Genomic DNA, 24,923 nt, shown 5'->3' with positions numbered 1-24,923 from the left:
ACTGTGTAGATATATTTAGACAGGAACACTGTGTAGATATATTTAGATGGGAACACTGTGTAGATATATTTAGACAGGAACACTGTTTATATATATTTAGATAGGAACACTGTGTAGATATATTTAGATGGGAACACTGTTTAGATATATTTAGATAGGAACACTGTTTAGATATATTTAGATAGGAACACTGTGTAGATATATTTAGACGGGATCACTGTGTAGATATATTTAGATGGGAACACTGTGTAGATATATTTAGATGGGAACACTGTGTAGATATATTTAGACAGGAACACTGTGTAGATATATTTAGATAGGAACACTGTTTAGATATATTTAGATGGGAACACTGTGTAGATATATTTAGATAGCAACACTGTGTAGATATATTTACATAGGAACACTGTGTAGATATATTTAGTTGGGAACACTGTGTAGATATATTTAGATGGGAACACTGTGTAGATATATTTAGATAGGAACACTGTGTAGATATATTTAGATGGGAACACTGTAGATATATTTAGATAGCAACACTGTGTAGATATATTTATACAGGAACACTGTTTATATATATTTAGATAGGAACACTGTTTAGATATATTTAGATAGGAACACTGTTTAGATATATTTAGATGGGAACACTGTTTAGATATATTTAGATAGGAACACTGTGTAGATATATTTAGATGGGAACACTGTTTAGATATATTTAGATAGGAACACTGTGTATATATATTTAGATGGGAACACTGTGTAGATATATTTAGACAGGAACACTGTTTATATATATTTAGATAGGAACACTGTGTAGATATATTTAGATGGGAACACTGTTTAGATATATTTAGATAGGAACACTGTTTAGATATATTTAGATAGGAACACTGTGTAGATATATTTAGACAGGAACACTGTGTAGATATATTTAGACGGGAACACTGTGTAGATATATTTAGATGGGAACACTGTAGATATATTTAGACAGGAACACTGTGTAGATATATTTAGACAGGAACACTGTGTAGATATATTTAGATAGGAACACTGTGTAGATATATTTAGATGGGAACACTGTGTAGATATATTTAGATAGCAACACTGTGTAGATATATTTACATAGGAACACTGTGTAGATATATTTAGATGGGAACACTGTGTAGATATATATAGATGGGAACACTGTGTAGATATATTTAGATAGGAACACTGTGTAGATATATTTAAATGGGAACACTGTTTAGATATATTTAGATGGGAACACTGTCTAGATATATTTAGACAGGAACACTGTTTTTAGATATATTTAGACAGGAACACTGTTTATATATATTTAGATAGGAACACTGTGTAGATATATTTAGATGGGAACACTGTTTAGATATATTTAGATAGGAACACTGTTTAGATATATTTAGACAGGAACACTGTGTAGATATATTTAGACAGGAACACTGTGTAGATATATTTACATAGGAACACTGTGTAGATATATTTAGATGGGAACACTGTTTAGATATATTTAGATGGGAACACTGTGTAGATATATTTAGACAGGAACACTGTTTAGATATATTTAGATAGGAACACTTTGTAGATATATTTAGACAGGAACACTGTTTAGATATATTTAGATAGGAGCACTGTGTAGATATATTTAGACAGGAACACTGTGTAGATATATTTAGATAGGAACACTGTTTAGATATATTTAGACAGGAACACTGTGTAGATATATTTAGGTAGGAACACTGTTTATATATGTTTAGACAGGAACACTGTGTAGATATATTTAGATAGGAACACTGTTTATATATATTTAGATAGGAACACAGTGTAGATATATTTAGACAGGAACACTGTGTAGATATATTTAGATGGGAACACTGTGTAGATATATTTAGACAGGAACACTGTTTATATATATTTAGATAGGAACACTGTGTAGATATATTTAGATGGGAACACTGTTTAGATATATTTAGATAGGAACACTGTTTAGATATATTTAGATAGGAACACTGTGTAGATATATTTAGACGGGAACACTGTGTAGATATATTTAGATGGGAACACTGTGTAGATATATTTAGATGGGAACACTGTGTAGATATATTTAGACAGGAACACTGTGTAGATATATTTAGATAGGAACACTGTTTAGATATATTTAGATGGGAACACTGTGTAGATATATTTAGATAGCAACACTGTGTAGATATATTTACATAGGAACACTGTGTAGATATATTTAGTTGGGAACACTGTGTAGATATATTTAGATGGGAACACTGTGTAGATATATTTAGATAGGAACACTGTGTAGATATATTTAGATGGGAACACTGTGTAGATATATTTAGATAGCAACACTGTGTAGATATATTTATACAGGAACACTGTTTATATATATTTAGATAGGAACACTGTTTAGATATATTTAGATAGGAACACTGTTTAGATATATTTAGATGGGAACACTGTTTAGATATATTTAGATAGGAACACTGTGTAGATATATTTAGATGGGAACACTGTTTAGATATATTTAGATAGGAACACTGTGTAGATATATTTAGATGGGAACACTGTAGATATATTTAGACAGGAACACTGTTTATATATATTTAGATAGGAACACTGTGTAGATATATTTAGATGGGAACACTGTTTAGATATATTTAGATAGGAACACTGTTTAGATATATTTAGATAGGAACACTGTGTAGATATATTTAGACAGGAACACTGTGTAGATATATTTAGACGGGAACACTGTGTAGATATATTTAGATGAGAACACTGTGTAGATATATTTAGACAGGAACACTGTGTAGATATATTTAGACAGGAACACTGTGTAGATATATTTAGATAGGAACACTGTGTAGATATATTTAGATGGGAACACTGTGTAGATATATTTAGATAGCAACACTGTGTAGATATATTTACATAGGAACACTGTGTAGATATATTTAGATGGGAACACTGTGTAGATATATTTAGATGGGAACACTGTGTAGATATATTTAGATAGGAACACTGTGTAGATATATTTAAATGGGAACACTGTTTAGATATATTTAGATGGGAACACTGTGTAGATATATTTAGACAGGAACACTGTTTTTAGATATATTTAGACAGGAACACTGTGTAGATATATTTAGATAGGAACACTGTGTAGATATATTTAGATGGGAACACTGTTTAGATATATTTAGATAGGAACACTGTTTAGATATATTTAGACAGGAACACTGTGTAGATATATTTAGACAGGAACACTGTGTAGATATATTTACATAGGAACACTGTGTAGATATATTTAGATGGGAACACTGTTTAGATATATTTAGATGGGAACACTGTGTAGATATATTTAGACAGGAACACTGTTTAGATATATTTAGATAGGAACACTTTGTAGATATATTTAGACAGGAACACTGTTTGGATATATTTAGATAGGAACACTGTGTAGATATATTTAGACAGGAACACTGTGTAGATATATTTAGATAGGAACACTGTTTAGATATATTTAGACAGGAACACTGTGTAGATATATTTAGGTAGGAACACTGTTTATATATGTTTAGACAGGAACACTGTGTAGATATATTTAGATAGGAACACTGTTTATATATATTTAGATAGGAACACAGTGTAGATATATTTAGACAGGAACACTGTGTAGATATATTTAGATGGGAACACTGTGTAGATATATTTAGACAGGAACACTGTTTATATATATTTAGATAGGAACACTGTGTAGATATATTTAGATGGGAACACTGTTTAGATATATTTAGATAGGAACACTGTTTAGATATATTTAGATAGGAACACTGTGTAGATATATTTAGACGGGAACACTGTGTAGATATATTTAGATGGGAACACTGTGTAGATATATTTAGATGGGAACACTGTGTAGATATATTTAGACAGGAACACTGTGTAGATATATTTAGATAGGAACACTGTGTAGATATATTTAGATAGGAACACTGTTTAGATATATTTAGATGGGAACACTGTGTAGATATATTTAGATAGCAACACTGTGTAGATATTTTTACATAGTAACACTCTGTAGATATATTTAGATGGGAACACTGTGTAGATATATTTAGATGGGAACACTGTGTAGATATATTTAGATAGGAACACTGTGTAGATATATTTGGATGGGAACACTGTTTAGATATATTTAGATGGGAACACTGTAGATATATTTAGACAGGAACACTGTTTTTAGATATATTTAGACAGGAACACTGTTTATATATATTTAGATAGGAACACTGTGTAGATATATTTAGATGGGAACACTGTTTAGATATATTTAGATAGGAACACTGTTTAGATATATTAAGACAGGAACACTGTGTAGATATATTTAGACAGGAACACTGTGTAGATATATTGAGACAGGAACACTGTGTAGATATATTTACATAGGAACACTGTGTAGATATATTTAGATGGGAACACTGTTTAGATATATTTAGACAGGAACAATGTGTAGATATATTTAGACAGGAACACTGTGTAGATATATTTACATAGGAGCACTGTGTAGATATATTTAGACAGGAACACTGTTTAGATATATTTAGATAGGAACACTTTGTAGATATATTTAGATGGGAACACTGTTTAGATATATTTAGATAGGAACACTGTGTAGATATATTTAGACAGGAACACTGTGTAGATATATTTAGATAGGAACACTGTTTAGATATATTTAGACAGGAACACTGTGTAGATATATTTAGATAGGAACACTGTTTATATATGTTTAGACAGGAACACTGTGTAGATATATTTAGACAGGAACACTGTGTAGATATATTTACATAGGAACACTGTGTAGATATATTTAGATGGGAACACTGTGTAGATATATTTAGACAGGAACACTGTTTAGATATATTTACATAGGATCACTTTGTAGATATATTTAGATGGGAACACTGTTTAGATATATTTAGATAGGAACTCTGTGTAGATATATTTAGACAGGAACACTGTGTAGATATATTTAGATGGGAACACTGTTTAGATATATTTAGATAGGAACACTGTGTAGATATATTTAGACAGGAACACTGTGTAGATATATTTAGATAGGAACACTGTGTAGATATATTTAGACAGGAACACTGTGTAGATATATTTAGATGGGAACGCTGTTTATATATATTTAGATAGGAACACTTTGTAGATATATTTAGATAGGAACACTGTGTAGATATATTTAGATAGGAACACTGTTTAGATATATTTAGACAGGAACACTGTGTAGATATATTTAGACAGGAACACTGTTTATATATGTTTAGACAGGAACACTGTGTAGATATATTTAGATAGGAACACTGTTTATATATATTTAGATAGGAACACTGTTTAGATATATTTAGACAGGAACACTGTTTAGAGGTGGTGCTCCCAGTTAGAGGAAAGGTCTGAAGACATATGGTTTTGCCATGATACCAGTTTGTATGAGAAGCCACCAAATCCCCCCCAAATCTTAGTAGCGACAGGAACACCATGTGAGATTATATGAATATTCTTGTAGAAGACGCGGGTTGTAAAGCGTTATGGCATAGGAAGGGGGGTTATGTCCACTTCCAAAGAAGGATTCTAGATGAAACTTCGCACCCTTCCCCCGCCACCATGGAGAGGGGAAATTCCTCCAAGTGCTGTTGCACCTTAGCTGTCACATTACTTGGATATAGTAAGACGTTCCTGAAATAAATCTGTAAATATATGGGAAATGCCAGGCCACCATAAGCTTGGAACAAGCTAGCACACACTGGACCAAAGTCAGTCCGCCGAGGAAGACAAAAGATGGTCAACACTGACGAGGAAAGAGAGAACACATCACGTGTTCCTGTCATGTATCTGGCTTATGTAACCTGTGTGTGTGTGTGTGTGTGTGTGTGTGTGTGTGTGTGTGTGTGTGTGTGTGTGTGTGTGTGTGTGTGTGTGTGTGTGTGTGTGTGTTTTCATGCTAGATTAACAGTTCGAGCTGAGTGTCCAATGCACCTGGAAGACTTTCCCATGGACTCCCACTCATGTCCCCTCAAGTTCGGCAGCTGTGAGTAGGAGCAAGTGTAATGCTCACACACACACACACACACACACACACACACACACACACACACACACACACAGCATTTTTCAACATTTCTCCGACACAGGATTTCTTCACATTTCAAAGAAAGGCGCCTCGCTAGCGGCAGCACTTGATGCTGTGAGGGGCCTTTGCAGAGCCCAGCTGAGACCCTCTGCATCCTGTCCCACCTCCATTGTGTTAGCCCTGCCTGAGTTAAGCCTATTCCCCATCCTGTCTCTATGTAGCAAACGCAGAAACGCTGTATTCGTCACCTGTGCCTGGATTTAAAGAGGTCACAAACGGTAAATGGTATCTCCTTACGGTGGCAGAATGGATTGCCCTGGTGACAGATTCGCACAAGGACACAAGACCACATCACATGGCCCATGTTAGGGGGGGAAATATATCCTATCTCCAGTGTATGATGCACGTTGCAACCGACCCAGCCCCTGAACCCTCTACATCATGAGGACATCAGTGATGCTCTCCACCACTCAGAGGGTGGAGGCAGGCTAAAGATCGTTTAACTTGCTTTTTATATAATGACGCGTAGGGAATTCAGTTCAGGGGGCAGCTGGGAACCGCTGCACCTGGGACGCAAACCCGGGTCTCCCTCACCACAGGCGACTATGCTAGCCGGTTGACTAAAGGGTCCAACCCCTTAGCCAAGGGCTAGTGAGTCTACTTATCCGTGCATGTCACAGATGCAATTTTAGTTTTGACTGGAGATGGTTTTCTGGTCTGATAGACAGGATACCCGACCTTGTGAGGTCTGAGAGCCAATTCCAAAGGTCTGTGAAGAAGGAAGCATTGAGTATTATGAGATCTGTAGATACACTACCATGTGATGGCCTGGCAGCCTGTCCAGGGTGTCTCCCCGCCTGCCGCCCAATGACTGCTGGGATAGGCTGCAGCATCCCCGCGACCCTGAGAGCAGGATAGGCAGTTTGGATAATGGATGGATGGATATATATTTCTGCCTTTGTATTAAAGGTAGTTCTGTTGTTTCCCTGTTGCTCACTGGTGTGTCCCTCCTTGCCTCAGATGCTTACACCAAGGCCGAGGTCACGTACATCTGGACTCGGAATGCTTCTCAGTCAGTGGAGGTAGCAGCTGACGGATCCAGGCTCAACCAATATGACCTGCTTGGCCAAACGATGGGGAAGGAAACCATCAAATCCAGCACTGGTGAGTAACATAGCCAAGCCCCACCGTCTCTTCCATAATTTGTTTCAGAGAACTTGGAGACACATTTAAGCATCATGCCAAGGAAATTAATTGAAGCTTACCAAGTGAAGTTTCAGGAGCAGGACTACACCTTAACCACACCACTTCTGACATCCCTATAAATACCTGCACAACCCTCTCCTCCTATTCTGGTCTTGTATTCTGCGCCACAACCGAGATCACGACACATTGCCTCCAGCACACAAATAACTGAGCTACTGCTTCATCATACAAGTAACATCATCCATCCACTCTCCTCAACTTGAGTATGGACTGCATTCTCACTATCCCCATCGGACAATGATCTATTCAAATTAAATCAGGATGATCACGTCCAAAGCTTCCACCAGCCCACACCAACAGTCTCAGCAATTAAACGAGTTTAAAGACAATGGGACAGTTCTGTCGCTATACCCCATTACTCCATCCACCGGCTCCTCCTCCCCCACCTCAGCAGGGGACCGGGTCTCTTCACAACTGCCCACCTTAGATGTGCCCTCATCCCCTTCCACAAGGACAACTCTCTCATTCATGGAGAGAGACATTAGTAGGCTGTTCAGTACACAGAACCCCCACAGAGCTGCTATACCAGAATCTGTCTCTCTCTCCACCCTGAAGTACTGTGCCGATCCGCTGTCTCCGGTGTTCACCGACATTTTAACACCTAAATGGAGGCATGCCATGTACCAGCCTGCTTCAACACATCCACTATCATCCCGGTCCCCAAAGAAAACAAGGACCACAGGACTCAATGACTGCAGAACCGTTGCCCTGATTTCTATGATAATGAAGCTTTTTGAGTGTCTTGTTCTGTCCCACCTTAAAACTATCACTGACCCACACCTGAACTCCCTGCAGTTCGCCTACAGAAACAACAGGTCTGTGGACGATGCAGTAAACATAGTACTTCACTTCCTCCTCCAGCACTCTACAGGAACCTACACCAGGAGCTTATTTTTGGATTTCAGCTCTGCCTTCAACACCATCATCCCAGATCTGTTGCGAGACAAGCTCTCCTAGATGTACGTGCCTGTCTACACTTACAGGTGGATCACCGACTTCCTATCCGACAGGAAGCAGAACATGAAGCTGGAGAAACACATCTCTGATTCCTGGACCGTCTGCACTGGTTCCCCTCAAGGCTGTGCCCTTTCCCCTCCACTCTTCTCCTTGTATATGAAAAGCTGCACCTCCATTCACTAGTCAATCAAGCTCCTGAAGTTTGCTGACGACAGCACCCTTATCGGGCTCATATCTGGTGGAGATGAACCCTCCGACAGGTCGGAGATTGACCATCTGGTGTGCTGGTGTGGCCAAAACAACTTGGAGCTCAATGCTCGTAAGACAGTTGAGATGGTTATGGACTTCATAAAATACCCAGCCCCACCCACTTCCATCACCCTGTGTGGCTCTCCAGTCGGCACTGTGGAATCCTTCCATTTCCTGGGCACCATCACCACCCCAGGACGTCAAGAGGGAGCTGAACATCAGCTCCCTCAAAAAGAAGGCACAGCAGAGGATGTATTTCCTGCGGCAGCTGAAAAAGCTCAACCTACTAAAGCGAATGATGACTTTTACACTACCATCATTGAGTCCATCCTCACCTCATCCGTCACAATCTGGTGCGCTGCTGCCACTGCCAAAGACAAGGGCAGGCTGCAGTTTATCATTCGCTCTGCTGAGAGGGCAATTGGCTGCAACCTGCCTTCCCTCCATGACCTGTATGCCTCCAGGACATTGACCCGAGCAGGAAAGATCATGGCCGACCCTCCCACCCAGGCCATGATCTCTTCAAAATCCTCCCCTCTGGGGAGTGCTACGGTGGGTCACCTGGTAGAGCGCATACCACATAAGGCTGAGTCCTTCCCGCAGCAGCCTGGGTTCAAATCCAGCCTGGGCCCTTTGTTATATGTCACACCCTCTCTCTCCTCTGCCTTTCCTGTTTCTCTCGACTGTTGCTATCAAATAAAGGCAGAAAATGTCAAAAAAAATAATACAATACTCCCCTCTGGTAAGAGCCTAAGATCTATAAAAACCACAATCTCACGCCACAGGAACAGCTTCTTCCCTACAGCAGTAGGCCTGTCTAACAAGCCCCCAGACACTCACAAATCCTGACATTTCCACCCACCCACCCCCTCACCCTTTTACCTTCCCTACTGTGCTCTCTGCATATGGACACCCGGCATAAAAGCTGTGCTACCCTGTACACCGCTCTTATTCTGTAGATAATGTGTTGAAATTCCAATTTACCTTTCTGCATTCTGCCACCCAGTGATGGGCATCAGGGACTGCCATGTGGTGTCGTGTTCAACTCTGAACTGGTGTTGATTGCACCTTATTACACCTTACTTTCATCTTTATTCTATTTTATTATTTTGTATAAATATATGAATAACTTTGTTAAAAAGAAACACTCAACGACAGGACAAGTGCTCAACAAATAAGGAGCAAAATAATCCAGTGAGTCAAGTAAATTCTTTATGAAACAGTACAAACCTGTTTCATGCCATAAGCAATCATCAGCTTTCAATTAAGCTACACGGGACATATATATATATGGCCCTGTGATGGCCTGGTGGCCTGTCCAGGATGTCTCCCTGCCTGCCACCCAATGACTGCTGGGATAGGCTCCAGCATCCCCGCGACCCTTAGAGCAGGATAAGCTGTTCGGATAATGGATGGATGGATATATATATATACGTATATACACTACCGTTCAAAAGTTTGGGATCACCCAAACAATTTTGTGTTTTCCATGAAAAGTCACACTTATTCACCACCATATGTTGTGAAATGAATAGAAAATAGAGTCAAGACATTGACAAGGTTAGAAATAATGATTTGTATTTGAAATAAGATTTTTTTTACATCAAACTTTGCTTTCGTCAAAGAATCCTCCATTTGCAGCAATTACAGCATTGCAGACCTTTGGCATTCTAGCTGTTAATTTGTTGAGGTAATCTGGAGAAATTGCACCCCACGCTTCCAGAAGCAGCTCCCACAAGTTGGATTGGTTGGATGGGCACTTCTTTGAGCAGATTGAGTTTCTGGAGCAACACATTTGTGGGGTCAATTAAACGCTCAAAATGGCCAGAAAAAGAGAACTTTCATCTGAAACTCGACAGTCTATTCTTGTTCTTAGAAGTGAAGGCTATTCCATGCGAGAAATTGCTAAGAAATTGAAATTTCCTACACCGGTGTGTACTACTCCCTTCAGAGGACAGCACAAACAGGCTCTAACCAGAGTAGAAAAAGAAGTGGGAGGCCGCGTTGCACAACTGAGCAAGAAGATAAGTACATTAGAGTCTCTAGTTTGAGAAACAGACGCCTCATAGGTCCCCAACTGGCATCTTCATTAAATAGTACCTGTTAGAGCCTGTTTGTGCTGTCCTCTGAAGGGAGTAGTACACACCGGTGTAGGAAATCTTCAATTTCTTAGCAATTTCTCGCATGGAATAGCCTTCATTTCTAAGAACAATAGACTGTCGAGTTTCAGATGAAAGTTCTCTTTTTCTGGCCATTTTGAGCGTTTAATTGACCCCACAAATGTGATGCTCCAGAAACTCAATCTGCTCAAAGAAGTGCCCATCCAACCAATCCAACTTGTGGGAGCTGCTTCTGGAAGCGTGGGGTGCAATTTCTCCAGATTACCTCAACAAATTAACAGCTAGAATGCCAAAGGTCTGCAATGCTGTAATTGCTGCAAATGGAGGATTCTTTGACGAAAGCAAAGTTTGATGTAAAAAAAATCTTATTTCAAATACAAATCATTATTTCTAACCTTGTCAATGTCTTGACTCTATTTTCTATTCATTTCACAACATATGGTGGTGAATAAGTGTGACTTTTCATGGAAAACACGAAATTGTTTGGGTGATCCCAAACTTTTGAACGGTAGTGTATATAATTCTTTTTAAACTTGCACCAACATACCAAGACAAATTCTTTGTATGTTCTTTTAATTGGCATCCACATCTGTGCCTGGGACTCCACTTTCTGTAGTCCAAAAGGCACCCAGGAAGCGAGTGAGTTCAGTATGCCCACGTGAACAGCCCGTCCCGGTGCCCTGGCGTGCTGTGAACAGTCAACTCGACCAGAGATAACATAGCAAGCAGAAAAAAGTTGACGGACCTCAGAATCTGCGCATTAGGCAGCGCGACACTGTCTCGCCAGTGTCCCCGGCGCAAGGTTGCACTTACCAAAAAATGATGTCATCACGTCTTTTGGTGACGCTCATAGCAACCGTCTACCTCCTTGTCTACCGATAATATTTTAGACAAGTCGCCCGGTGAAATGGATGGTCAGAAGAAGAGGAAAGGTGGAGCAGAGAGGTAGAGAATAAAAAACAGAAAGGCCCTTGCCACAGGTGTAGCTAGTAGTTAAAATCTAGAGCCACCCAAAGCTCAACCTCTAAAGACTTACTGATACCTCCTATCATCAACAGTGCCAGGCCATTCTCAGTACATCGGTGCCCAAGCAGTAGCCAGATGATGTTGAAAGCCACTGGGAGATGCTCAAGACTGCACTCACTGTCTCCTGTAAAACCACTCTTGAAAATAAGACGAAGAACCACCAAGATTGGTTTGCTGAGAACGACCTGGAAATCCAATGATTAATCAACATCAAGAGGCACGCCTTTACCATTTGGCAGAATGACACCAACTGCCAAAATAAAAGAGCTGCCCCTGCAGGAGCAGTCAGCCATCCAAAGCTGGGTCAGGGAATTGAAGAACCAGCGGTGGGTGACGAAAGCCCTTCAGATCCAGCACCTTGCAGATGCCGGTGAAACTGGAGGCTTCTTTGGTGCTACTAAAGCACTATACTGCTAACTGCTAACAGACACACACTGCTAACAGACAATAAGTCAGTCAAAGAGAGGTGGAAAGAACAATACCAGGATCTTCTAGAGCGGGACTCTAGCCCTGAGATGGATACCCTCCAACAACTCCTTCAATAACCCAAAGAGGAGGACATGGCAGCATCACGTAGTCTAAGACATACTGTCTTGTGAAGTGCACCACTGTAATCATTTATATGGAAATGAAGTAAAGACTTCCTCCAGTTTAGACAATATCGTGATATTTGTTTATGAAAATATTTTTGCAGTAAAATACAAACTTTTTTGCACTAAATTATAGACCTTTTTCCTATTCATACAATTCAAACAAGTCATATGTTGTACACAACTAAGCAAATAATGCAACCGACTATGCTAATGCTGCCACAAGATGGCTGCTCAAGTTTGAATGGCTTGTACTTCTTTTACTTTTAATCCAACGCCATACAGCACATAGTGTTGCCAATATTTGAACTGCTGTAAAGTTTTTGTCCTACAACTAATCTGCCAGCACCGTATTGTGTAACGGTCAGTTTAACCTGTCAGTGTCAGTACTGCTGATGAGTCCTTATGTACTGTTTGCATTTAGTGAGTTAAATTTCATTTTAACTATCCATCTGACCTTCCTCCGTCGGTTGTTTTTCACTGACCGTTTTGCCTCTTCATTTGTAGTGGTTTGGTGGGCAGTTTGTTCATATAGTTCAGTTAGCAGAAGATGGGGGTAAGTTAGCAGAAGGTGGGGGTGTTCATATAGATAGTTCAGTTAGCAGAAGGTGGGGGTGTTCATATAGTTCAGTTAGCAGAAGGTGGAGATCAGTTAGCAGAAGGTGGGGATGTTCATATAGTTCAGTTAGCAGAAGGTAGAGGTCAGTTAGCAGAAGGTGGGGGTCAGTTAGCAGAAGGTGAGGGTGTTCATATAGTTAGTTCAGTTAGCAGAAGGTGGGGGTCAGTTAGCAGAAGATGGGGGTCAGTTAGCAGAAGGTGGGGTGTTCATATAGTTCAGTTAGCAGAAGGTGGGGGTCAGTTAGCAGAAGGTGGGGGTCAGTTAGCAGAGGGTGTTCATATAGTTAGTTCAGTTAGCAGAAGGTGGGGGTGTTCATATAGTTCAGTTAGCAGAAGGTGGGGTGTTCATATATGTAGTTCAGTTAGCAGGAGGGCCAACCACAAATGATTTGCTGTTAAAGGAGAAGCAGATACCAGGTCAGAGGTTGTGTTTCTTCTCCCTTGTCCTCAGGTGAATACACCGTCATGACCGCCCACTTCCATCTGAAGAGGAAGATTGGCTACTTTGTGATTCAAACATACCTGCCGTGCATCATGACAGTCATCCTCTCCCAGGTCTCCTTCTGGCTCAACCGGGAATCTGTGCCAGCTCGAACCGTCTTCGGTAGAACATGTTTTCTTTAACTTATCAAACCGTATTTAAACTTGCTGATTACAAAGGGATGGGTAGCATGGTGGCGCAGTGGTTAGCGCGGTCGCCTCACAGCAAGAAGGTCGTGGGTTCGAGCCCCAGGGTAGTCCAACCTTGGCGGTCGTCCCGGGTCGTCCTCTGTGTGGAGTTTGCATGCTGTCCCCGTGTCTGCATGGGTTTGCTAGGCCTCTGTTTGTGCACCTCTCATCAGCTTTTTGCAGCCTGCTCTCCCAACAACATCCAAAAAACTTACACAACAGCATGGCCTTGCTCTGTGGATATGGCCTTTTTTTCGTAATGGTTTTAAGGAATGTGTCACTGCATGGCGCATCACACACCATGAAAAGAAAAGTCCTTCCCCCTCTAATTTTGATATTGCACACTACTGACTGACAAAGTGCTTATGAAAACCATTACATCATTAACTTTGCAAATGATACGGTCCTGCTCCAGCTCCTCTAAAGGCAATACCCAGACCATGAACCTGCTCTTTAATCATCTACTGGCAGGCGTGACTGTTCCCTTCTGAGGCTGCATGTCATCAAGACAAAGAAGATGGTAGAAGACTGCTACAGAGGACCATCAGTACTGAACCTGTCAATACTTGGTACAAAAGTGGACGTAATGGATCATTTCGCATTCCTCAGAGCCATGTTTGACAATGCCCTACTACACAAATACTATCTTTTCCACCAACAACAATACATCATATGGAATCTCAACTTTTTTAGTCTATATGTCTATACTCATTCCCTTTTCTACCGTCTTCATTATGAGCATGCTGTGTTTCTCCTTTATCTGCTGAGTCACATCAATTCCAAAACAGAAACTGCCTGCAAGCTGCGGCTGAAAGCCCTTCATAGCCTGCCCTCCTTCTATGATCAGCAGTTTTGGAAAAAGGAAAAAAAACAACTCTGAAAATCATGGCAGGTTGGATCCAATCAGTCCCATTTTAGGTTATCGTGGTGCGAACTACGGGGCAGCTAGGGGGAGCTCAGCTCCCCTTAATAAGACATGGGCTCCCCTGAAAACATGATTTGTGAAATTTGGGGGGGGGGGGTCTCTAAAAATATTGACAATGTGTTATTTTGACATGCAATTTCAGTTGTGTGTGTATCATCATCATCATGGATGATTATGTGTAAAATTGCGAATGTGTCTTTCATGCATGCATGACGGCGGTTTAACACCAGTTCACTTCAGTAAAGATAACGACGCATGCTGTTCTCGTCATGACCGTCACGGCGTGGCGGCGCTGTGGTGCAAATTAAACTCCACTCGTGTTTACGCGTTAACTCGAAGATTCGTAGAACAAATATAAACGTTGGAGGCTGAGGCCCACTGATCTGCGCGGGAAGTCCTTAGCGTTTCCTTTCTGCAGTTAGCATCAATAGCCATGTCAACAAGAAACAAGGCAGTTTAAGGAACCTTGGTTTCACTAAGAAACTGTGTTCTAGCGATGTTAGCATGACCGGGTCACCTGCTGCAAGCCCTGGGACCGCTGATGGCCCACCGCCCGCCGGGGTACCAGCGCAGCAGGAAGGAGCTGAAGAAGACTCCTCTCTGGCTGAAGATGGTGGAGGGAACAGCTCGTCAGAGGAAGAGGCCTCAGCCGGTCACGGTCCTAACCCCTCTTGCTCCTCTCTCCCGTCAACCTGGAACGGCCAGCAATGGAGAGCCTGGAAGAGTCGGTATACTACATGGCTGTTCATTAAGGATGGGAGCTTGGGGTGCACCGCTTGCAGGGACACAAAACCCTTCCTCTGTCTGAAAAGGTACCTGGCCCACACTTGTCCGAGGAGAGGATTAACGAGGAAGTGAGCAGCACCGCTCAGCACAAGCTTGAAGAAAGAGATATAAACCCAGCCTGGGCAGCATTGCACACAAGAGGGCCGGTGAAGTGGCGTTGACTAAGCGAAACGCGATTCTGCCAAATAAAAGTCCTTGAGGTGAATTCCGGGTTAATGGAGGAGACCGCAGCATCATTCAGGGCCGCCTATATGGTGGCTAAGGAAAGGCTGTCTTACAGAAAGCTCACCCCTTTAAGGACGCTTCGGGAGCTTAATCAGATCCCTCCTGCGCTGAGATTATAGGTCATACTGCGCAGCGAATGCGGGAGAAGTTTGTTTCCAATATGTGAGAGCTTAATTCAAAAATCAGCATCACCATTGATGAAAGCACAGTACATGGTCATGCCAGACCGGTCGCCTCCTCTTTACGTGTGTATGGACACGCTTCTGCAAGTCACTTATACGTGTTCATTGACACGTATCTCACAGATGCCGCTAGGGGCGCTCTGTAGCCTACTAGCTCTGTCATGACCATGGTCATGACGCAATGGAATGTCAGAAATGTTGAACAAAGATGGCGGAGCGAATGTTCCTGACTGCTGTCTTTGCCAACTTCTCCCAGAAAGTACAGCTGTTTAACCTCTTCAGTGACGTCTCTCACCGCTTTAGAGTGACGTACACGCTCCCAATGTCCCTTTTTATGACACTTGTTGCACTTCCTGTTCATTGCAGGACACTTCCGCTCATCGGTGTGCTGCGTCTTGCCGCACCTCCCGCATTCATCTACTATGTTGGTTGCAGGACTGCTGCCACCATGACGCTGTCCGCCCTTTTTCTTGCGCCCCCAGTGGCCAGAAGACGGGATTGCGGCCCCAGTGGCAGCTAATACGTGTCCATGTACACGTATTTCGGTCTCGCAAAAACGTGTCCTCTGACACGTACGTATTGTGACGTAGTGTAGGCCATGCCTATCTCATCGTATACATGAGATGTGATGTGAGTGGCAAAGGAGATGTGGACATCTAAATATGCAGATTTTGAGAATTGGACAGATAGTCACCATCAGCTGGATGACGAGTAGTTTCAATCCTGTAAAGGCAATCTGGAATAACTACCCTGCTTTAGCACGCCACTTCAAAACTGCAAGCGAGGATGCATCTCGCAATGACACCGAGAGGAAGAAATTCCTGGCGCTACACAAACACCTCACAAACTCTGGGTTGTTACTTGATCTGGCTTGCATGAAAGACATACTCCATGACCTACAGGGCCTGTCACTGAAATGTCAGCAAAGAGACATCACTCTAGTGGATGCCAGTCACCACATTCTGCAGTCTATTGATAGACTGAAAGCAGTGAAAGCGAGTGGAGGTAAATCCACACAGAAGGCCGGACAGCGCACATCCCTGGGGCTGTTTAAAGATGGTCAACTAGTTAAGGGCACGGGAAAGATGAACCCAAATCAGTTTTATCAATCTGTGATCGACAGTCTCACAAGGCGAATGCCAGAATCGGACCTCCTACAGATGCTAAAACCCCTGGACAAGAACTTTTGGCCACAGGATCAGAATGCTTTGATTCTGTATGGAGAAAACAAAGTACGGGTACTTGCTAAAATGCTTGGAGAACCAGCCAGAGAGGCGGTCGAGGAGTTCTGCGACTGGAGGTTACAGGACAGAGCACCAGGCGAAACGCTGGAAAAGCTTTGTACAGCCAGTAGAACCTACCTCCCCACTTGAGCTGAGTGTGAGAGGGGATTTTCTGCCATCAATGATGCTGACAGCAAGACCCGCAATAGGTTGCATGAAAACAGCCTCTCATCACTCCTTTTTCTGGATATTAATGGACCCCCGTTGGAGAGTTTCGACCCAATGCCCTTTATCACATCTTGGATTAAGGCAGGTCACCACCCGTCCACATCATGGATTTCTGGACGAACAGCAGAGGCAGCTGACCCCAGGCCTCTGTGGTCGATTCTGTGTTGAGGTAAGGTATGTTATTCCCCATGTGTTGTGGCTGGGCTGTTGACCCTACATGACCCTCGATGTCTTAACTGAACGGAGGAATTATGGTGTTCTTCTGTAGCCTGTGACAGGTAACTTGAACCGTTGTTGATGTACTCGATTGTAGGCATCCTGATGTGCTTTGTTTATAGCCTAGTTTATATAGAGGGAGTATATATTTATATAGCCTATATGATGTGCTGGCATAAAGCAAGTAGGCCGTACGCTATACACTTACAGCTGTTGTATCTTTGTAAGTCATTGTAAGTCCTCTTTTTGAGGCACGCGAAAGCGTCCCCCCCCCACCCCCCGTTGGTAAAAAATACAAAAAGTGGGCTCCCCACTGGGGCCACGGTATAGTTCGAACACTGACTACCATCAAGACAGAACTTACAGTGCTCCATGGCCAACACACACAGGAGCATTTACCTGTTCAACAGGCAGTATGAGAACTGACTGAATGCTTCTATGGCTAATGACTTCTTTTTACCTATTTTTACAAATATAGTAGGGCCGTGATTTAGCCACTAGTTGTAAGGCAGGTAGAATTAGGAATGGCTCTTTTAAGTAATGAGAAATGCCAGTGTATAATGAACCACCCAGCCACTACACACACTTATGTGTGTTTCAGCAGACAAATGGAGAAGGAAGCCAGGAAGAAATGCTGGAATGCTGGCACTGTGTTGGGAACAGTTGTAACAATGGAACTTATACTCAAAGACCCTGAAATGGGATTTAAAGGAATTTTCTGCTTTGAAAGGAATCTGTGTTAACTTGAGTAAACAAGGCTCAAGTCTGTTGAGGCTGCTTAACTATGTTACATAATAACTATTTTGAACTGGAGTGCTCCCTCCCCTGTGTTCTTCCCCATGAGTGTTTGCATCTTGTCACAACATCTAATTATCGTTAATGTAACTGTGTGTCCTACTGATCTGCCCTTCGGTATTTTTATGTCTTGACCTGTAGCCCTTGGTAGAATAGCTATAAAGGGAATAAATAAAGTGGTATCATACTGTATACAAATTGAAGACTGTAGTCAAAGTATAGACTGTAAGATCTAGGATTGTGTTAGATCATTTGAGAGCCTCCAGTATTTTGAGTCAAGCAAAGTATTACTGCTGGCATGATCCTTTAGTTTACATGAATAAGCTTGTGGGATCATCCTGGGACTTAACTTGTTTTGTTTTGTTTTTTTCCTTTTGTGTAGGTGTAACTACAGTGCTAACAATGACAACCTTGAGTATTAGTGCCCGCAATTCCCTACCAAAGGTGGCCTATGCTACAGCTATGGATTGGTTCATCGCTGTCTGCTATGCCTTTGTGTTCTCTGCGCTCATTGAATTTGCTACCGTCAACTACTTCACCAAGCGAGGCTGGGCCTGGGATGGAAAGAGTGTGGTGAATGATAAGGTATAGTAATTTGAGGTACTTTTTGTGTTGTTCATTACAAATGTCTCCAAAAAAAAGTTGTCATACATTGCTATCATCAAACAACCTCTCAAGATTCATCAATGAATTCACCTAACTAATATTCAGTATATACTTTGGGAGGGGGAGTGTGGAAGGTGTGGAAAAAGTATCCACCATACACTTGCTCTTTTATTTGACTAACGAGACTATACATGTGGAGTTTAGATACTCTCTCATTGATATTTATAGGATTTGTTTGAATTTCCTTCCACTTCAGAGCATTGACTTTTTTATGCATGCTTAATAATGCATGCTCGATTTTAGTTCTTTTAGGGTTAAGTGCTGCCTTTAACACAGTTGATCACAGCATCCTCTTACGTTGCTGAGAGACTTGGGTTGGAATCAAGGGCTTGGCTCCGAGTTTATTATGCTCTTACCTCACCAACAGAACTTTCTCTGGGTAACTCAACTTCCTCGATGGCTCAGTTGAGTCGTGGTGTCCCTCAAGGCTCAGTTCTTGGCCCCCTTCTGTTTTCTATAAAAAATCACGAAAATCACGATGTTCTTTACCATTTTTATGCTGATGACCCTCAGTTATACATGCCACTAAAACCCACAAATCCTAGCACCCTAGCAAATCTCACAACTTGCCTCTCTGACATTAAATCCTGGATGTCTGAAATTTTCTTAAATTTCATGATGATTAGTCCGAGGTCATTCTGTTCGTTCCTCCAAATTCCATTAGTCCTTTTGGTACTAATCTTGGTGGTCTGTCAGGTAGTCTTAAGCAGGCTGCTAGGAATCTTGGGGTAATATGCCATGATAACCTCGGTTTTGATAATCAAATCAAACATGTTGTTCAGGGCATCCGGGTAGCATAGCAGTCAATTCTGTTGCCTACCAACATGGGGATCACCGGTTTGAATCCCCATGTTACATCTGGCTTGGTCCGGCATCCCTCCAAACACAGTTGGCCATGTCTGCAGGTGGGAAGCCGGATGTGGGTATGTGTCCTGGTCGCTGCATTAGCGCCTTGTCTGGTTGGTTGGGGTGTCTTTTCAGGAGGGAGGGGGAACTGGGAGGAATAGCGTGATCCTCCCATGTGCTACGTCCCCCTGGTGAAACTCCTCCCTATCAGGTGAAAAGAATCGGCTGGCATCGCCGCATGTATCGGAGGAGGCATGTGGTAGCCTGCATCCCTCCCCGAATCGGCAGAGGTGGTGGAGCAGTGACCAGGATGGCTCAGAAGAGTGGGATAATTGGCCAAGTACAATTGTGGAGAGAGAAAAGGTGAGGGGATCCCTGCAAAAACAAACAAACAAACAAAAAAATATGTTGTTCTGTCATGCTTTCTCCAGCTGAAGGTACTCTCGAAAATTAGGTAATGTTTATCCATTGCCAATCTGCAAAAAAAAAAAAATCACATCTTAGTTGTTTTCAAACCTCAAAGCATGGCATGCCAGAAGTTTGTCCACCCCAAGGATCGGGTCCATCAGCATAAACAGAGCAATATAGTGTATCTGTTAAGTGTCAGGAGGATTGCTGTGACTTGTACATTGGGGAAACTAAACAGACGCTGGCCAAGAGGAAGGCACAATGCAGAAGCACTAATGCATCAGCCCAGGACTCTGCCGTCAAGTCTAGCCCTGCTGTGACTGAGCAGGGCTAGACTTTTCCCAGTCCTGAGTACTGTCCAGTTTTCCTTGGCTGCCCATTTGCCCTAAAGTGGTTGTATTTTTCAACTATGTTTCTGTATATTTAAGTTCAGCTGTTTAGTTTGTGCCTGGTGATGGTCTGGCGGCCTGTCGAGGGTGTCTCCCCGCCTGCCGCCCAGTGACTGCTGAGATAGGCTCCAGCAATGACAGAAGACTCCCAATTCCTTCACCACTGGCTAGCCAGCTGGTTTAAAACACCATTTTTGATTTGTTTATAACTGACCTGACTTCTTGCCTTGGCTCGCGGGGAAAGAACATGCCTAAATAACCCTTGAGCTATTGCAATAGCAATCTTTCATTTGCCATCATTTGTGATAGTTATTGATGCAAGACAATCCAATGAGTTCTGCCTGAGTTAGCTGCTTAATATAGCATAATCGATGAATTCTCAAATGCAATTGAGCACATTGCTTGCTTGTTTGTGAGTGCACCAAAAATTGTTGTTTGATCAGTAGCAGGATATTTGTTTCTCTTTATTTAGAAACTGCCACTGAAATTAAAATCTCCTTTTCAAGAGAGATCGGTTGCCATACAAAAAATAAACCCAATTTGGCAGATATGCTAGGATGAGCATCTGATTTATCAACCTTTCTGAAAACATAATTAAAAAATAGGTTTGACCAGTTTAGTGTTTAAAACATTTTTTCACAAATGTGATTTTGTACATACAAAGGATCTTGTTAACTGTTATAATTGAAACACACCACAAACACAGATGTCAATGCTCATGGTAAAACTGTTATGTCACCCCATCCCACTTTTGTGAAAGTGTACATTTCATAACAGAAGCTTATTATCGTAAATTATAGCTTCGTGAATCTCATGGCAAAGCACTTGATAAATATCACTGGACAACAAAGGTTTTGCTTCCTGGACACTTTTGGGTGTATTTTATGGATTTTGGGCTGCTGATCACGAAAATCACCTTAAAATGTTCACATACCGTTTTGTAGATATAAAATATTTTTGTGATTTCCCATCATAGTTTTAAGTCTGCTAGTATATTACCCACAAAGCAAGCTGTTTTGGTCAGTTCAAGCATGCATGGGCATGCACTCAGTGTTAGGTGCTATGCAGATGTTGTCTTGGGCAGCCTGGGCATGCTTAGTCAGGTTAGATGCTGGCAGACAGGCTATGAAAGCTACTCACATGTACACATGCTGTTTGGACGCATGTTGATGCACCTGTTCTTCAGGCAGTAGCATAGTGAGCACACTTAACAATAGGATTTATTGTCTTCAGGGAGATTTAATACAGCAGAAATGTCTCCAGTGTTGCAACAGCTGCAATACATTTTGTTACTGTGGTGAGGATACACTTAAGACTCAAACACGCACCATGATGAGCTGCACTATGAGCTCTACTTCTGATGTAAAACTGGTGACCAAGAGAAACCCTGAGCTCCTCACATTTACCGTGCAACATGTTGCAATATGTGCGGTCAACCTGAGAGCTTGGCTCAGTGGTATTCGGAAGTCTATGCCATTTGCAGCGCCAATGATATGGCGAGAACAGAAAGATCACCCGGCAAACTGTTTCCTGCTCTCTGACCAAGGTATCTGGCTTTTCTACTAAAAATAAGAAATCTATTGAATACCCCAATCTGCCTTCAGCCATGACACCAGTGCCACACGCTGAAATTATTTTTGTGTTCAGCTTGGCATTGTCTATCATAAACTCTTAATTTTATTCAGGAAGCAAAACGTTTGAAAAGAATGTTGCCCAGTCTTACCAGCTACTTCACAAGTTGTAGCTAGCTAATCATTTGGTGTGATATATTGTTTACATTCTTTAAAAATGGGGAAAAGACAGCACGATCTCCAGCCCAGATGATTAGGTAAAAATGATTCTAATTTTTAGCTGGACCAGCCAGCGGGGCCAGCCCTACAAACACCAATATCTCTGGCTGACTGGCTGGCTCAATGGTCATAGTTAGAGCGACTGAGTGATCAGTTTGACATGACTGGGCTGCTGAATCAGGTGACCAACAACGTCACTAATGTGACTTGATTTGCCGGCTGAGTGCTGAGAGGCCTAAGGGAGAGGCTTAAAGGGAGAGACCCGAGGGAGAGGCCTAAGGGAGAGGCCTAAGGGAGAGGCCTAAGGGAGAGGCTTAAAGGGAGAGGCCTGAGGGAGAGGCCTGAGGGAGAGACCCGAGGGAGAGGCCTAAGGGAGAGGCCTAAGGGAGAGACCTGAGGGAGAGGCCTGAGGGAGAGGCCTAAGGGAGAGGCTTAAAGGGAGAGGCCTAAGGGAGAGGCCTGAGGGAGAGGCCTAAGGGAGAGGCTTAAAGGGAGAGGCCTGAGGGAGAGGCCTGAGGGAGAGACCTGAGGGATAGGCCTGAGGGAGAGACCTAAGGGAGAGACCTGAGGGAGAGGCCTAAGGGAGAGGCCTGAGGGAGAGGCCCGAGGGAGAGGCCTGAGGGAGAGGCCCGAGGGAGAGGCCTGAGGGAGAGACCTGAGGGAGAGGCCTAAGGGAGAGGCCTGAGGGAGAGGCCTGAGGGAGAGGCCTGAGGGAGAGGCCTAAGGGAGAGGCCTGAGGGAGAGGCCTGAGGGAGAGGCCTGAGAGAGAGGCCTGAGGGAGAGCACACAGTAATGCATCCACTCTGGCAAAACACTCACTGACGAATTCACAGGAGGATTGTGCGGCTTTTTCAGCCAAATAATAATAATAATAACACAAAAAGAAATCATGTGATTTGCAAAGCCCCTGCAAAGGGTGAAATGCAGCCCTAACTGTGCTGCCAAGCAAAGAGCGTCCCGGTGCTCCAGTGCTACATCACTTTTTGATTTAACTGAGACTGAAGTCATTGGCAGATACAAGTTGCCAGGTCCAAAATTCTTGCTATACTTGATGTCATCAAGAAAGACATTGAACCTGCCTTCTGCCACATCTTTTACTTTGCCATGTGGGAAATTGCAATCAGAGACAAAACAAGGGCACTTTGCACTCAGCTGCTAAACTGTGTGGGGCTGTTTGAGCTGTAATGTCATTCACACAATATCTTTTGTGAATCGGACCTGGAGACGGGGCAGATAGTGGTTGCAATTGACGCACAATTCATGGTGCTATCAGCGGCTGCAATCCATTCTTTGTGAATTGGCCTGTCACTACCGGGTGAGTCTTGGACATATGAGAGACATCCACAGATTGAAACAGATCAATCATTAGAGTAGCTATAACAACACTTACATTAAATTCTCTTTCAAATCAAAAATCCCAATATATGAGTGGAATATGTTGTTCTTCTTGGAGCTTCTTGCAGCGTGACCATGTCCTGTGATATGCTGCTTCGATGCACTTTAACAGCACGTACTACTGGGACCACCTCAGAAAACTGCAGATGAACATTTAATATCCAGGAATTCACATTACAGACACTGCCACTGACTGTCCGTGTAAAACACTGGCCACAGTTTCGGGACATTGCCCACACCCGGGGCAGTCATAGACTGGGTCTTGACCAGTCTTATTCATTAGCACATATCCATGAAAATGTCACTGAGGATTTTTCTTCTTCTACATGATTATTTCAGACCAATCCTGAGACAACTTACCGAAGGCTTTGAGCCATTTTGGTCATTTTTGGGCCCCCCCCCCCTTATGAGACATAACTGCAGATTTGTCCCCCTTACATTTTTAGTCAGCTATGTTACTGTGTTGGGGAACGGTTAAGTACTGGTACTCTGAAAGGACGACGACTCAAAAATGTTTTCTTCCCTACAGAAAAAGGAAGTGGTTGTTATGAAGAACAATGCGTATGCTGTGGCTGTGGCCAACTACGCCCCCAATATCACAAAAGACTCAACACTGCCCACCATCTCCAAGTCTGCAGCCGCGGATAGCAGCAAGACCAAAGGGGAGGCCAAGCCCGAGCAAGACAAGAAAACCTTCAACAGCGTCAGCAAGATCGACCGCATGTCCCGCATCACGTTCCCGGTGCTTTTCGGCAGCTTCAATCTGGTCTACTGGGCCACCTACCTGAACAGAGAACCCGTCATTAAAGATCTAGATCATTCCACATGATGGGATGAGTCGGTCGGCCACGGTTACCGTTACACAGTAGGAGCTGTGTGAAGAAGCCCTGGACTAGACACGACCGTCTGAAGAGGAGGAGTCATGAGGAGGACAATGAGGGGGACGTTACTATACGTAGGTTTGCCCAGTAAATCTGTCCAGTTTGTGTAGCTCAGTTTGTTGTCAGGCTACTGTCATGAGGCCATCTTGCCCCTTTATCCAGAAAACTAAAATGGCTACCTGGGAAATGCAAGGTCAGCTGGATGAATCAGATTAATGTGTCCAGCTTACAGCCTCGCTCCAACCTCAAACACGACGTTTTGCTCTTTGGCATGAAAAATACCAGACAAGAACAACTTGTGTACCAA

At 42.6% G+C, this 24,923-nt stretch overlaps 1 protein-coding gene across 1 annotated transcript in view; it reads left to right on the top strand.

The window, feature by feature from the left end:
• The window catches only part of gabra2a (gamma-aminobutyric acid type A receptor subunit alpha2a), a 47,692-nt gene extending 23,128 nt beyond the window's left edge, over window positions 1-24,564 (top strand). The window contains exons 5-9 of the mRNA XM_056295471.1: window positions 6,042-6,124; window positions 7,187-7,330; window positions 13,444-13,596; window positions 18,624-18,826; window positions 24,265-24,564. Coding sequence (XP_056151446.1) covers window positions 6,042-6,124; window positions 7,187-7,330; window positions 13,444-13,596; window positions 18,624-18,826; window positions 24,265-24,564 — 883 coding nt within the window. The remainder of the gene's footprint in view (window positions 1-6,041; window positions 6,125-7,186; window positions 7,331-13,443; window positions 13,597-18,623; window positions 18,827-24,264) is intronic.
• Window positions 24,565-24,923: the final 359 nt, after the last annotated feature.

Source organism: Lampris incognitus, chromosome 16, assembly GCF_029633865.1.
Source record: "Lampris incognitus isolate fLamInc1 chromosome 16, fLamInc1.hap2, whole genome shotgun sequence".
NCBI classification, from domain to species: Eukaryota; Metazoa; Chordata; class Actinopteri; order Lampriformes; family Lampridae; genus Lampris; species Lampris incognitus.
This window is presented reverse-complemented; position numbering and strand designations above follow the sequence as displayed.